We start from the raw sequence: 14,230 nt of genomic DNA on the forward strand, positions 1-14,230 counted from the left end.
TTGGTTTCGGACAATGCTTATCACAGCAACCGAAAGAAAAGTAGGAGACGGTCTTTTCTCATGCAGTACAATTTAGTGTTTATTTTTTTAATATTTACATGTAGATACCAATGGATTTTAAGGAGTCACCTTGAATCTATAGACTTCTTTGTGTGGTTTGGACATTTAACATTCATAATTTTTTCCAACCCCAGAGCCCTCAACTTTTTTGTTAGTATATAAATAACTTTGTGAAATGAAATCAATCATTAATTTCTTGTCATGCATCTAAGTTTTGAAGAATTGCTTTAACTTGTCAGTGAAGGGACCAGCAGAAAGATGAAGGAATTAGCACCAGAATCAAGGCAGTCCTGAGCAGAGCTCCTCAAACTGCTGAGGACATAAGTGTCAAACAATTCACCAAGTCACACACGGGACTCTTAACTGTCTCTGAGTGCCCAGCTGGCCTTCACAGTTAGCTTCTCTTGTAGTCAACAAGATCCTAACTACCTGGTACCTTAAAAAATTGTAAATCACCTGTATTTTTATATTTTTAATTGTATTCTTTTTTTCTTTGTTTTTGTTCTTTGTTTTTTTGAGACAAGGTTTCTCTGTGTGGTCCTGGCTGTCCTGGAACTAGCTCTGTAGACCAAGCTAGCCTCAAACTGGAGATCCACCTGTCTCTGCCTCCTAAGCACTAGGACTAAAGGTGTGCACCACCGCTGCCTGGCTTATCCATTTGTTTTTCTATGTGTACGTGTGCTTGTCCACATGCCTGTATATGCACATGAGTACAGGTGCCTACAGATGCCAGAGGGGTCAAATCTCCCCGGAATGGGAGCCACAGGCTCTTCTGAGCTGCCAGATGAGGGATTCTGGGAATCAAATTCAAGTTTTCTGTAAGAGCAGTATGCTCTATTATCTTCTGAGACATCTCTCCAGCACTTGTATTTTTATATCCTTGTTAATAAAATATAGTGTGCCCTAAGAGTGTCCTATTAGAGTAGTAGTGAATGGAGTATTCAAAAAAGATAAGTGATTACAGCCCTAGAACCTGTGAATATCACCATGCACATGGAAGACAGGGCTGAGTGGGCGGCCTGGAGAGAAGGGAAGTTTCCTGTGATGTTTGGAAAAGCCCTGATTACAATCCCAGGCACCTTGTAAGACTAATGCAGAAAAAAGGAAGGACTGAGAGAAAAAAAGGCAACATGACCATGACCCACCTGAAGCCTGTTTACAGGAAGGGGCATGGAGCAGGCCACCCAGAGGGTACAGGAAGCACGGGCCTGCCACCACTGTGGCTATGAACTAGTTGCCTAGAGAACATTGAGTGTCTGGATTTCTTTTGTGTTAAACCACTCAGTTTGTGAAAACACATTTTGGCTGCCCTAGAACACTAATGCACACTTGCTAGAAAATTCCCTAGTACAGTAGAAAGAAATCAATCAATTCCAGCTTGCCTTTCATAGAAAGTACTGGGTTTCTTCTCAGCCTCCTGGTCAGAGATTGGATAGCTGTTCTCTATTTCAGTGGCTCAGAGTTCACACCAGGTCTGAGACTACTGCACAAGGATACACACACACACACACACACACACACACACACACACTTGACATCATCCAGGACTGGATGACTTTGAAAACACTTTTCAAGGCACTAGGGAGATGAATCAGTCAGTAAGCTGCTTGCTGAGTTCAGTCCCCAGAACTCACGTCAGTCCCGCTAGTACACACTTGTAATCCCAGCCCTGGGAACGAGGAGAGAGGAGGGCTCTTGTTGATCACTGGCCAGAGAGAGTGGGCTAAGAAAGCCCCAGATCCCAGTAAGAGGGCCTATCTCAAACAATAAAATGATTGATGCCTAGCGAATGATACCACAGGTTGACCTAGGTCCGCTGCGCCTACACACAAAAACACACACACACAGACACACACACACACTTACTCACCTGAGTGCTCATGTACTCAGGAAATCCTTCGGGACTCTAAGGAAGCAGGGTGAGAAGAAGAAAGCTCCTTCTGGTTTTTGCTCCACATGATGCCAATAATACACCTGTCTGGTTTCTTTCAGGCTCGCCTCACCAAAGAGCACCGCTGGGGGAGCGCTCTGCTCTCCAGGAACCATTCCCTAGAAGAGGAGTTTGAAAGAGCAAAAGCAGCAGTAGAGGTAACTCTTAAAACGGGAGCTCTCCATTTCAAGCTTCTGAGGGTGGCATTCAAAAATAAAAACAAAAACAAACAAACAAAAAAACAAAACTCAAGCCACAGAGACGTGCACGTGAGATGGAACTGTAGGCATGAGAAAAACACGAGGATAGTTGTTGAGATGAGAGTGTGGTCAGAGAGTCTTTGATTCCCCACCAGGATGCAGGGAAATGTCTGCTGTCTACGGTCCTCTGAGCAGTTGGCTATGCAAGTCTGAAGCCTGGATCAGAAAGCACTCCGAGGCTAGCCTGGGTTCCCTGGATTTATCCAGTGGATAAACCATCTTAACCAGCATCGTTAATTCTTAGTACTGTGTCAAAAATATTGTTAACAAGTAGAAAGAAATGCTTTATCTGAACACTAATTTCTAATTATTTAGTTTTCTGGTGGTAAGGGAGGGGAGAGAGAAGAAAGGCCAAAGAAAAGAAGAAATGGATGAAAAGCAGTTCTTGCGGGCTCTTTACCCGTTTCCATCCTGGCGGGACTAGCAGGGTGACTCGCAGATGCTGGGCATTCATCAAGATTTCTTAGGCTGCTGTTTGAAAATGGAGCTTTTTCAGACTCAAGCATGATCCTGTTAATGCCTCTGTTGCCGTTGGTGATTCCAATCTTGAAAACTGCAGGCGCTCTTGCAATACGCCTCACTTATGTAGCCTTCTCACCACCAGAATTCAGATGGAATGATTATATTAAGGGTGGTCTTCCAGTAACTCTATACTCAGGGTGCAGGAAAATCCTATTTGCAATTTAATGTCACCAGGTTCTGTTCTGGGAAATCATCTCAGCCATGATTCATAACATGCAGAAACCCAGTAAGAGCACACTTTTATCTCCCCATGCCAAAAATCGTTCAAATTCCCTCTTTAATTTTAAACTTCTCTATTTAAAAAAAAATTAATGAATATTTTAGTGTTCTGAGCAGGAGCCACTGATGCAGTTAGTCAAGACCAGCCGAGCTCAATCAGGTTGCTCAAATGCACGGAGCCTGTAGCTTAAATTATCTTAAATGTAAGCTTTTCAGTTTTAAGAGCTAATTTACATATATCTATTGAGCCCTTACTGTGTGTGGCACACAGCAGTAGCTCTCAGACTGCCATTTAGACGAATAGAATCTTGGGTCAAGAAAGATATTAGCATTTGGTCTCATTTGTAATGAGAAAGATAATGAATTTAAACCCAAAAGACTCCATGGTAGAATTGATTGACAAGGAAAATGTACTTAGGTACATATTCAATGAATTGAATTTGAGTTTGCGTCATAATCTAAAAACCCCTCTATCCTATTAGGAAAACATATTTTTTTTAACTCTTGACAAATTACTCCTGTTTCTACCTGGACAAGTACAATTAGGGGCCACCTCTGTCTTTTCAAAAAACCCATTTCCATCTTGAAAGCTACTAATTATCAACAGGCTGTTTTTTATAATGAGAATGACAAAACAGAACATTTCCATGTTGCCCGGTGTTGACCTTCCTCAGATCCATCCATCTCACTCCACCAAGCTCTGTCTTCAACCTTCCCTGGCTCTTCTGGGGTCTTGGTTGTTATTCTAATGCATCCCTAACAGCTACACGACATCATCATGTCAGTAACCATTCTAGACCTAGGTGGCCAACCTCTGCAGTCCTGTATCACAGACCCCAGGAGTCTGTAGGTTACTTTAGTAGATATTCATTTAACATACATTCCTGGCTGCCACTTTCCCTCTCAGTCCATTGCTCACCAGGTCTAGAGGAAAATGGGGCAACAGAAAGCTTTCTTTGTGGCCCATGAGCACAAACAGAGACAGCCCTCTAGGACACAGATTTCAGTAAGTCAGCTTAATGTTATTCCAGAGTATAAGGACTCTATAGTGTTGAGAAGCCTGGGGACAAACCCTAATTTGCATTAAATGGCAAGCTCACATCACAAGGCTTAGTATGTGGCAGTAAGGTCCTATAGCAGAGCTCCTAACACAAGTTTTCTTAGCAGAGATCTGTGCCATGGGTCAAGCTAAAGATGAATCAGTCACCTGGCCTAGAGACAGCTTTTAGGTAAGATCAGTCCTCTAGGCCCAGGGACATTCTCCAGATAAGGCAGGTAGAGAGTAGCAGGCATTGCTGAAGGGAGGGAGGGAGTTTCCATGTTACTGAAATAAGCTGCCAGGCCATGGCAGACTGACACCTCTAATCAAGCCAGCAATGTATTCCAACAGCTGCCTGCAAGTACTGGCTTCTGAACTAAGAGCTACAGACCAAAGACCCAGCCTTAAATAACTGCATGACCATATCAGGGAGCAGAGGACCAGCTTGGGCCAACCACTTGCCCCTTCTGCTGGAGTTTCATGCAATCTTTGAGATGACGACTTGAGTTTCTCCTAGACCCAAACCCAAAAGGGTCATGCCTTAAAATGAAAAGAGAGGTAGGGGCAGGGTTCCCAGCTAATCAGAAAAGTGAGCAACTTTCTTCAGCCTGGTGCTGAGACCTCAAGGACTAAGAAAGGGTGATGGATACTAGAGGTATGAATAGCTGTGGAGAAAAATAGTGGTGGTGGTGGGGGGGGTGTTTTACACTCAGCTGATGATAAATCATGCCTATGAAACTCTATACATCTGTGGACTTTTCTACTCCACACGTCACTCTTTCTCAGAATATTGTCTATATTCACGGCAGAAGACACAACCTCATCCCTTCCCAGACTCCCCATCTCCTAAAACTGTCTGTCACCTTGGGAGTGAGTTCAGCATATGAATCTTGGAAGAATGCCCAAACTGCAGCAGAGCATGTGTGCCCAAATGTTCACAGTATTTATTCTTGGACGGCTACACTTGGGGTATCTGCATTTTTCTCTAGCCTGTCATATTGCTAACCAAAGGGAGTCTTACAGTGAGATGTAAGAGTATTAATTACATTTTGATCAGTGTGTGCGCATGCATGTATACGTGGAAGTCACAGGACAGCTTGCGGAAGTCATGTTTCTCTCCTTCCTCCATGTGGGACCTGGGCTTGAACTCAGGTTGTCAGGTTTGGTGGCAGGTGCCTTTACCCACTTGAGTCATCTCACTGGCCCCAGATATAAGATTCTTAAGGGAAACGGAGGATATCAGTTGGTAGAACGCCTGCCTTAGATTCAGGAGGCCCTGGGTTCTGTTCCAGTACTGCGTAAACCAAATGTGCTGGTACACACCCTTAATGTCAGTACTCGGGAAGTAGAGGCAGAAGAATCTGAAACTCAAGATCCTCCTCAACTCCAAGTCTCAAGAGAAAATGGTTCCTAAAAGACTAATTGTGAATGAGGTCTGCCAGATTGGGAGAGCTAAGAGAGGATAATGGAGATATGAATATGATCACAGCTCATTATACATGGGTATGAAATTGTCAAAAATAAAAGGTAAAGCAAAATAAATCAAAGGAAAACTGGTACTGTTGATTGTTTCTCCAAAGGCAGTTCTAAACACCAATAAGATCCACATGAAGGGGGCCAGAATATGTGGCTCAGTTGTTAAGAGCATGTACTGCACTTGTAGAGGACCTGAGTTCAGTTCCCAGCACCCACATTAGATAGCTCATAACTGCCTAACTCCAGCTTCAGGGGATCTGATGCCCCCTTCTGACTCCAACAAGCACCTGCACTTTCCTAAACACAGTGCTCTCTCTCTCTCTCTCTCCCTTTCTCTCTCCCTCTCTCTCTCTCTCTCTCATCACACACACACACACACACACACACACACACACACACATTAAAAAATAAACCAATGCCTTTCAACCAGGTCTGATCCCTCTCCACCTGGTTCTTCACTTCCTGCTTCCTGTCTATCTTCTGCCCTTCAGTCGCATCCCTAAGCTCTAACACTCCAAGTTCCTTGCCCATGCTTTCTCTTTCTATTTTCTGTGGACACACTCCTCTCCCAGTCCTCATGTAGTGGGAGGCTGAGGTGGCAGCACCCCAGAAAAGCCATGAAGATCCCATTAACTCTTACACTACCAGGGATATTCCTGCTTTGCATTCATCGCTGGGTCTGTCCTGTACAATTCTGACTGTTAGATTTTTATTTTACTTAAAGTGTGTCTTCCAGGAGAGATGAAGCTTTCTCTTGTATTTGTCTATGTGAAATGTGAATTATGCCCAAGGCTAATTCATTGACTTGTATCCATAGTTTTCACTGTCAACTTAATACAACCTAGAGTCACCTGGGAAGGGGGAACCTCAGTTGTAGACTTGTCCAGATCAGATTGACCTGGGACCATGTCTGTAAGAGACTGTCTTGATTGGTGGCTGGTATGAGGGGGCCTCAAGCACTGTGGGCAGTACCATCCCTAGGCAGGTGAGTCTGTAGTATAAGAAAACTAGCTGAGCACGAGCCACGGAGCAAACCAGCAACCAGCACTCCTCCTTGGTTTCTGCTTCTGGCTCCTTGAGTTCTCTTCCTAAGTTGGCTTAGTAATTTACAGCAACAGAAAGTAAACTAGAGCACAGTTCCCCAACATCTCCTGGAACAATTCTTGGTACTTACCATATTCTGAGTGAAGGGCTGGTTGGTGTTGATCAGCACACGGGTAATACTTCCTTCTGTCTGTTTCCTGTTGTATATAAAGTGTCATATAACCGTCTACTGTTAAGAGTGGCTTCATTTTTACACCATTCTTGTGTGACTCATGCCACTTAAGAGGACTATGATGAATTGTCCCTTTGGCTGTCTCCACCTCAACATAGGTGACATACTTATAATAACACAAGAAGTGCCAACCAATCACTCCATGATGTAGCACTGGGCATGTTTTATATTCACATTGGATAAACTCACTTGTCCTTACACTAAGACCTACACCTGTGATTTAGCTCATTTTTAAGATAAAATGCCCTATCACTAGGCAAAAAACACACTGAAAAGCAGACACACATCTATTGCATATGTAAACAACCTAGAAGCCTGTTAGTATTCAAAAGCTGGTACTGTCTGAGGTCACCTTGAAGTACTCCTTCTGGCAATGTTTCTTATGGGGGAGACTTTCCCCTCTACCTCCTACATTCTATTGAAGAAAAAAGAAAAACACAAATTCACTTCTATCCTAAGTATAATCATTTTCAAAGAGCTGGTATCTTTCTTCTGGGCTTTGAAAAATTATACATCTTCTCCTTGTGAAAGGAAGAAGCACCTCCTCCAGGCTTCCTTCTGGATTTCTTTGCAGCCACCCTCATAACTGCTGAGCTGCTGTGATGCCTAGGATGGATACAGAGAGAGACATAGGAAAGAGGTGCAGAGAAGGTGCCCCCGGGGCTCTGGAAGGCCAGAGGTGGCCTCCTAGGGGCAGAGGTCCCTGGAGAGAGCCACTCTGCATCTGTGAAGGAGAGAGAAGGTCACCTGGGCAGTCAGCACTCCTCAGCAGTGAACCAAAAATACCTCCTTCGTCACCATCCATCGGCAGGCAGGGAGAGAGCCGGTAACATCTGGTGTTGTGCTTAGCTGGTTAGGTGCCTCTTCCACTCTGAGAATCAGTGTAGCAACAAATTCATCCAACATGTTCAAATGTGGGCAAAAGCACCAGAAAATTGAGCAGGACCATCCCTGCCCTTAGGGAGGAACAGAGTGAAGAACCACAGATCTGTATGGGTTAGAGCAGTCCAGGGTGGCTTACCCTGTGTCCTGGTTATTCACACAGCTACGCCCACACCAGCTTTGGCTGGACCATGCCTCACTTCCAGCTCTTGGTGCTGATCAGAATCTAGGAAGAAAAGAGGCCTCGATCAGTAAGTGAACAAATCCACAGTGTGTTGGTGTCACTCAGTACCTCTTGTCTAGAGAGCTTATGGCAAATTCCAAACTCTAAGTCACAGATGTTTGCCCCTGGATTTAGGCCATGTTCCACAGAGCTCAGATGTTATTGGTGTGTGTGAGTTTTACTATTTCAAGCATACTGTCTCAGATCCTTTTTTACCCTCAAGAGATACTCTTCTGAACAAACTTTGGAATGAAATAATAAAATATATGAGGAAGGGAAAGCAATGTACAGGCAAGGGAAATGGTGTCTTTAGAGGCTGAGACAGCCAGTGAAGGCCAAAACGCATTTGGCTAATGAGTTCAGAGCAATACATTCTACCACACTGACATTCTAGACCCTTGAGTTCCTCCAGCCCCACAGCCCTGTTCTCTCTGAGCTTCTCTTAGATGCTTATGGCTGTTTGGGATGCCCACAGCATCTTTAATCATGGCACTTAGTTCCTCTTTAGTGTGGGCAGATTTAGTGACTCACTTCTAAAAAGGTGGAAACTGTGGACATGACCTTGAAGCTCACATCCTAGAATGTATCATGACCTCCTCCCTGCTTGCTCTCAAATAACTCAATCTGCGGGAAACCCAGCCGCCATTTCACTACACTAGCCCATGTAGTGAGATGCTACAACTTTCTACCAAACCTCAGCCAGGGACTGAGGCTCCTGCCCATGCCACGGAAGTAGATCTTGCAAGCAGGTTCTCCAGACCCTTGGAACCTTGAATGATTGCAGGCCCAGTCAACCACTTAATCCCAAATTCATGAGACATCCTGAGCCACAACCTTCAAGGTAGCTACTCTCAAATTCCTGCCTCTCAGAAATGGTGTGATATGGTAAAAGACTGTTTGAAATTGCAAAGCACTGGGATGATGTAAGAGACAGCAGCTGTCGATGGCATCACTCTGCTTTCTGCAATTCCCAGCATGCCCTGGCATATTTCTTTCTCCCCTTTGTCCATTGCCAACACATCTCAGTACTGCAAGATTGGAAGGCCACTCACAGCACAGAAGTGATGTGTTCTTCCATTCTGGGTTGGAACTTTTCTAACTATACACTCATTTGTCACCTGTTGTCCACTTGACCTGGTTGATTCCCAAAACAGTGAGTACAGACCTTTGTATGGCAACCTGGTATTTGTCCCATCATCTGAATGTGAATCAGGCACATGTCCTCAGGATAACTTCACTTCAAGTTTCAGGTTAATTCTCCAATCAGTAGCCTATACAGAATTGGAAAAGAGTAGCCCATAGAGAATTATAAAAACACCCGGCAGAGAAAGAGATAATACTAACTGGCAGTCTCTTGATAGCTACCCTTGGTACCTCTAACACCTAAATGTATATTTCAAACCTAACTCCTTTGGGAGGTAGCTAGAGCAGGAAGACACGGCACTTATTAACGCCCTGATACAAGAGCCCAAACAAGCTGTCATGTTGGTCTTGGACTTCCTGACCAGAGCTTCAATAGCTGTTCAGAAGGACCACCAAAGGTGGCATCATTTCTCAAGCAGGCTGAGTGCTGGGATAGTGTGATCAGTAATACACTTAATACACTTTCCTTGAAAACATAAAGACCTGAGTTCTAATCCAGATGCAGGGACACAGAATTTTAATCCCAGTGCTGGGGGAAGGGATAGAAACAGGATGCAAGTCCAGATTCATTGGCCAGCCAGATAACTTACCTAGAATGCTACAGGCAATGGAAGACCCTGTCTTAAACAACAGAGAAAAATAATAGTTAAATAGTTCCTGAGGAATGACACCTAAGGCTATTCTCTAACTTACATGTATGCACTTGCACGCACTACTCCACACATAAGCATAAAAATGCTCCCCTGGAATTTTGTTTGTACTGGAAACTACTTGCTGTGTCTGCACTAAGGGCCTCCGAAACAGTAGATGGTTGGACAGAACTGAAGAGCTTTCCCAAAGGGCTTTTCTTAGTCTGAGATTGTGTAAGAAGCTGCTGACTCAGATGCTCTCCTCCCAAGGAGACTGCCTACAGCTCCTTCTCAGGTTTCCTTTTGCTTCCTCTGAGGCCTTGACCTCTTTAAGGCAGCTGGAAGGGATTAGTGGATCAAACACTCCTTTAATCCTTTCAGACTTACAGTCAATATCCAGGAAAGACCTTCTGAAGACATATGAAGACATCCTCTGGGAAGTTAACTCTTTGAGAACCTTGAGCTTAACTCTTTAAGAGACAGATTTCTTAAGACTTAGCTCATCGTGTCAGTGTGACATCCTGTTCATGTCAGGTCAGAGATGAGGTGTGAAGTCGTGGGGAAATGGCTAAAGTCCCTTGGCTTGCACGATGATTAGATCTCCTTCTGTTTCCCACAAAATATTTCTAAAAACAAACAAGTGTGAAAAAGAGGGACTTACGACTTGGATGGACACATAATAGCATTGCCGAATTCATGGAAAGTGCTCAAGGCCAGAGTAATGGGCACATCCCATAGTCCCACGTCCTCCCACTGCTCCTGAGATGTCTATAAACTCTATCATAACAATATCTTTAGCTTTCACCCTCCTAACCAACCTCAGTGTTCCACAGATGATCTACTACTAGACTCACCACCGACCTAAAAGCAGTTTGGAAAATTCCCTAAATTTCAAATCTGTGACCCAGGCTCTGCCTTCCAGGAATGAACTCATTGGCAAATATTGCAAGATGACTATGGGAAGGCAGACTTGTCTGAGACAAGGACATTAAGATGGCTCTATGAAGGAACTAACAAGGTGACTTTTGTTCTTTTCTTCTTGACCATCTCCAAACACCAATGAGACTGGGGGTTAGAAATCGTTTAAACCATGCTGGAGTGATGACTCAGCAATTAAGCACTTGTTGAGCAAGCATGAGGATTGGAGTTCAGATCCACAGAAACAACCTTCCCACCTCCAACCCTCCATGCCACAACCACCACCACCACCACCACCACAGCATTAATGCTGTGTAGGTGTGGCAGCTTGCCTGTAATTCCAGCCTCAGAAGGTAGTCAGGGATCCTCAAGGCAAGCAAACTAGCAAGCTCTGAGTTTGATTAATAGACCTTGCTTCATAGAAAAAGGTGAAGGAGCAATTAGAGGATAATTCTCAGCATAACCTCAAACCTCCACATGCACACACACCCAAGTGTGCCTGCACACAAGCAAACATACATGCATACACATACACACACACACAGAGAGAGAGAGAGAGAGAGAGAGAGAGAGAGGAGAGAGAGAAATAGTTTAAGCCATTTGTGCCATGCTAAATTTACATCAAGAAAAGCAAAGAGTAAAGTAATGTACATGGGAAGGTCTCCAACAGGACATGGTGTTGGTTGTAATTTCATCTGTACCACGTGGGGCCTCAGCTTTCTCATCAGGAAATTAAATTATATTTTGAGTTTATCCAATTAAGAGGAAATAAATTTGCATTTTATCTTAATAACTGTGCATCTATAGAAATAGATCCTAGAAAATATACCCACGGCTTTCAACTGAAAACTTCACAGATATCATTAGGCAAAGCTAGAATAAATTCTGCCCATGCAAGTAAAAGAACTACACTAGATGCAAAATATACTAAGTATATTTAGTCAAGTATAGACATGACAAATTTGTAGTTGGGATCAAATGTTGAGAGTTGGTTAAAATGCAACTGATTTTTTAGGTGTAATTATTCTGGTAGCATGAGTTGTTAAACAAGATTCACCCAAATATGCAGCTGCTTGGACAGACAGTTTGCTTCTTTGGAATAGCAGAACTCTACACCATTTAGCAGATATGACATGATAGCATAGAGGGTCCCAGGCCTCTTGCATCCATCAAGTTACTGAGGCCAGGATCAAGAGCAACTTGGAAGACGCTGCTTCTCTGTCTAACCCCCTCTAGCCAAAGAGGCCTTCCTTCATGGGAATGTTCTGTTCTTCGTCACACTCCACAGGCTGGCCTTTCACACTGGACTCTGCCTCACTGAGCAAGAGGGCATGTAGCCCATCCTAAATCCACGGGGCTCTCAGGATGAATGTGACTATCAGAGGAGTTGGAGCCTCATGCTGTGTGGCTGTCTAGCAAGGGCAAAGCAAAAATAGAGTTGTGGCCCAGGACTTGAACACTCTATGCACAGCCAGCACTCCTACTTCCAGAAGGACCAATCCTAACTTTTACAAAAACTAAAAATCCATAGCTTGATTCCTGGACATTAAAAATGAGTTGGCTGTTTTAATAGTTTTAAAATTATCTATAAAGAATACAATAATAACTACAGCCATGATGTAATCCCACTACTTAGGAGGTAGAGGCAAAAGGATTGAGAGTTCAAGGCCAGCCTCAGCTTCATAATGAGTATGAGACTAGCCTGAAACTCTTTCAAAAGAGAAAGAAACACAATGTGTTAATGATGACTACATATGTTGTTTGCTTCTCCTTTGCATTAAATTAATTTTAACTAGGACTGTACAGATGGCTCAGTGGTTAAGGGCGCTTGCTGCTCTTCCAGAGGACCAGCGTTCAGTTTCCAGTGTCTACATTGCAGCTTAAAACCATCTTTAACTCCAGTTCCAGGGAATCTGATACCCACTTCCAGCCTCTGTGGGCACCAGACATGCATGTTGTACACATGAGCACATACAGGCTAAAAAACCATACCCATGAAAGAAAAATTAATAAACACATGAGATGATGCATTTCAATATATTATGATTGTGTACTATTGACAGGTTTTATGTATTTGTTGATGTAACAGGCTTCAGGATTGCTGAAATGTACAGCGAATCCCTGGCATATAATCACCCTACTGTGTGATAGCACAGCCAAGTTCTTTGCTCCCATATAACTGTGACATGCACTCATGGGCCAGCTTTTCTCCTCCCCTCTCGCTCCTCCTACTTGTCTACTGCCTCTGGTAACCACCACCCACTCTCAGTGTCTGTGAGACCAGCTCCTTTAGGTTCCGTATATGAGTAACAGCAAGTGTTATTTGTCCTCTGTCTCTGACTTCCTCTGCTTACAAAATGTCCTTTAGTTCAATCCATGTTGTCACTGAAGGATTTTTAATCCCTTTTGTAGCTGAATACTATTTCCGTTGCACACACATACCACATTTCTTTAGCAGTTCATCGGTTAGGTGATTTCTGTTTCTTGGCTGTTCTGAGTGGCGTGGGGTTATAGATGCCGTCTATGTGTGCTGGCTTCATTCCTTTGGGTATGTGATCAGGAGTGGGAATTCTGAATCCTACAGTTCAACTTATGTTTGGAGGAACCTGCATACTGCCTGCATGATGGCTGTCCTAGTTTACATTCCCATAAGCACTGTTCTCTGGCTCTCTTTTCTGCCTTCTCACCAGTGCTTGTTGGTGGTGGTCATATGGATAGCCACTATTCTTACTGGGGTGGGGCTGTGTGTCACTGTGATTTCAGCTAGTCATGCTAAGCATTTTTCAAGTTCTCGGTGACCACGATTTGGGCCTCTTCTTTTGAGAAGTCCCTGTTTAAATATATTACTTACTACTGTGTTTTTTCACCACATAATAAGTTTCACTATGGTATTCTCATGCAGGTGTATAGTGTATTTCTCTTATCTACACCATTACCCTATCTCCTCATACTTCTACTGATGCCTTTCTTCCTTACAGCAAGAGTACATTCTACATTCATGTATTTTGTGATCCATTAACTGGGATTCTTACAGGATCACAATTGAGGGGTTATTCACAGAAGTATGAGCAGGCTACCCAGGGCTACACTACTGGAGAAAACGCCTGCTGTCAATACATTAACTTTGCCTATATATCATCAGGGAAAGTGGGGCCTCATGGGTCCCACCCCTCCATGACAGAAAGTTGACCAGCTAAGAGTTCAGGAGTATAACAGCTTTGACGTTTCTAGAAGACAGCATTCCACAGCACTCCTCCCCTTCCTATGGGTCTTACTTTCTTTCCAGTTCCTCTTCTTCCACGTCCCTTGTGTCTTGGAGTGGGTGATATGGGTGTCCTATTGGGATAAGCACTCAACAGTCACGTATTCAGACCATTTTGACCAAGTGTGAACTTCTACAATAGCCACCACCATCCATGTCCACACAAAGAAGCTTCTCTGACCAAAGCTGACAGCAGCAAAAACCTATGGGCATAAACACAAGTGTTTAGAAGGCAGATGACAGGCACACCATTATACATTTAGCAGCACAATAGCGGTAACTCCCCCACTAGGGTTCATGACCCCCCCAAACACTATCTTTTGTCCAGGTGTGTATTAGCTTCAGTGGATAGGACATCAAATCCAATCAGAAAATGTTTGGTTACCTCCAT

At 43.7% G+C, this 14,230-nt stretch overlaps 1 protein-coding gene across 12 annotated transcripts in view; it reads left to right on the forward strand.

Annotated features, from left to right (window-relative positions):
- Pex5l (peroxisomal biogenesis factor 5 like) overlaps positions 1–14,230 on the forward strand; it is a 206,225-nt gene that overhangs the window by 152,941 nt on the left and 39,054 nt on the right. For all 12 annotated transcript variants that reach the window (XM_021226914.2, XM_013113124.3, XM_013113126.3 and 9 more), the window contains one exon: positions 2,053–2,148. In XM_021226914.2, coding sequence (XP_021082573.1) covers positions 2,053–2,148 — 96 coding nt within the window. The remainder of the gene's footprint in view (positions 1–2,052; positions 2,149–14,230) is intronic.

Source organism: Mesocricetus auratus, unplaced genomic scaffold (assembly GCF_017639785.1).
Source record: "Mesocricetus auratus isolate SY011 unplaced genomic scaffold, BCM_Maur_2.0 Super-Scaffold_100011, whole genome shotgun sequence".
Lineage (NCBI taxonomy): Eukaryota > Metazoa > Chordata > Mammalia > Rodentia > Cricetidae > Mesocricetus > Mesocricetus auratus.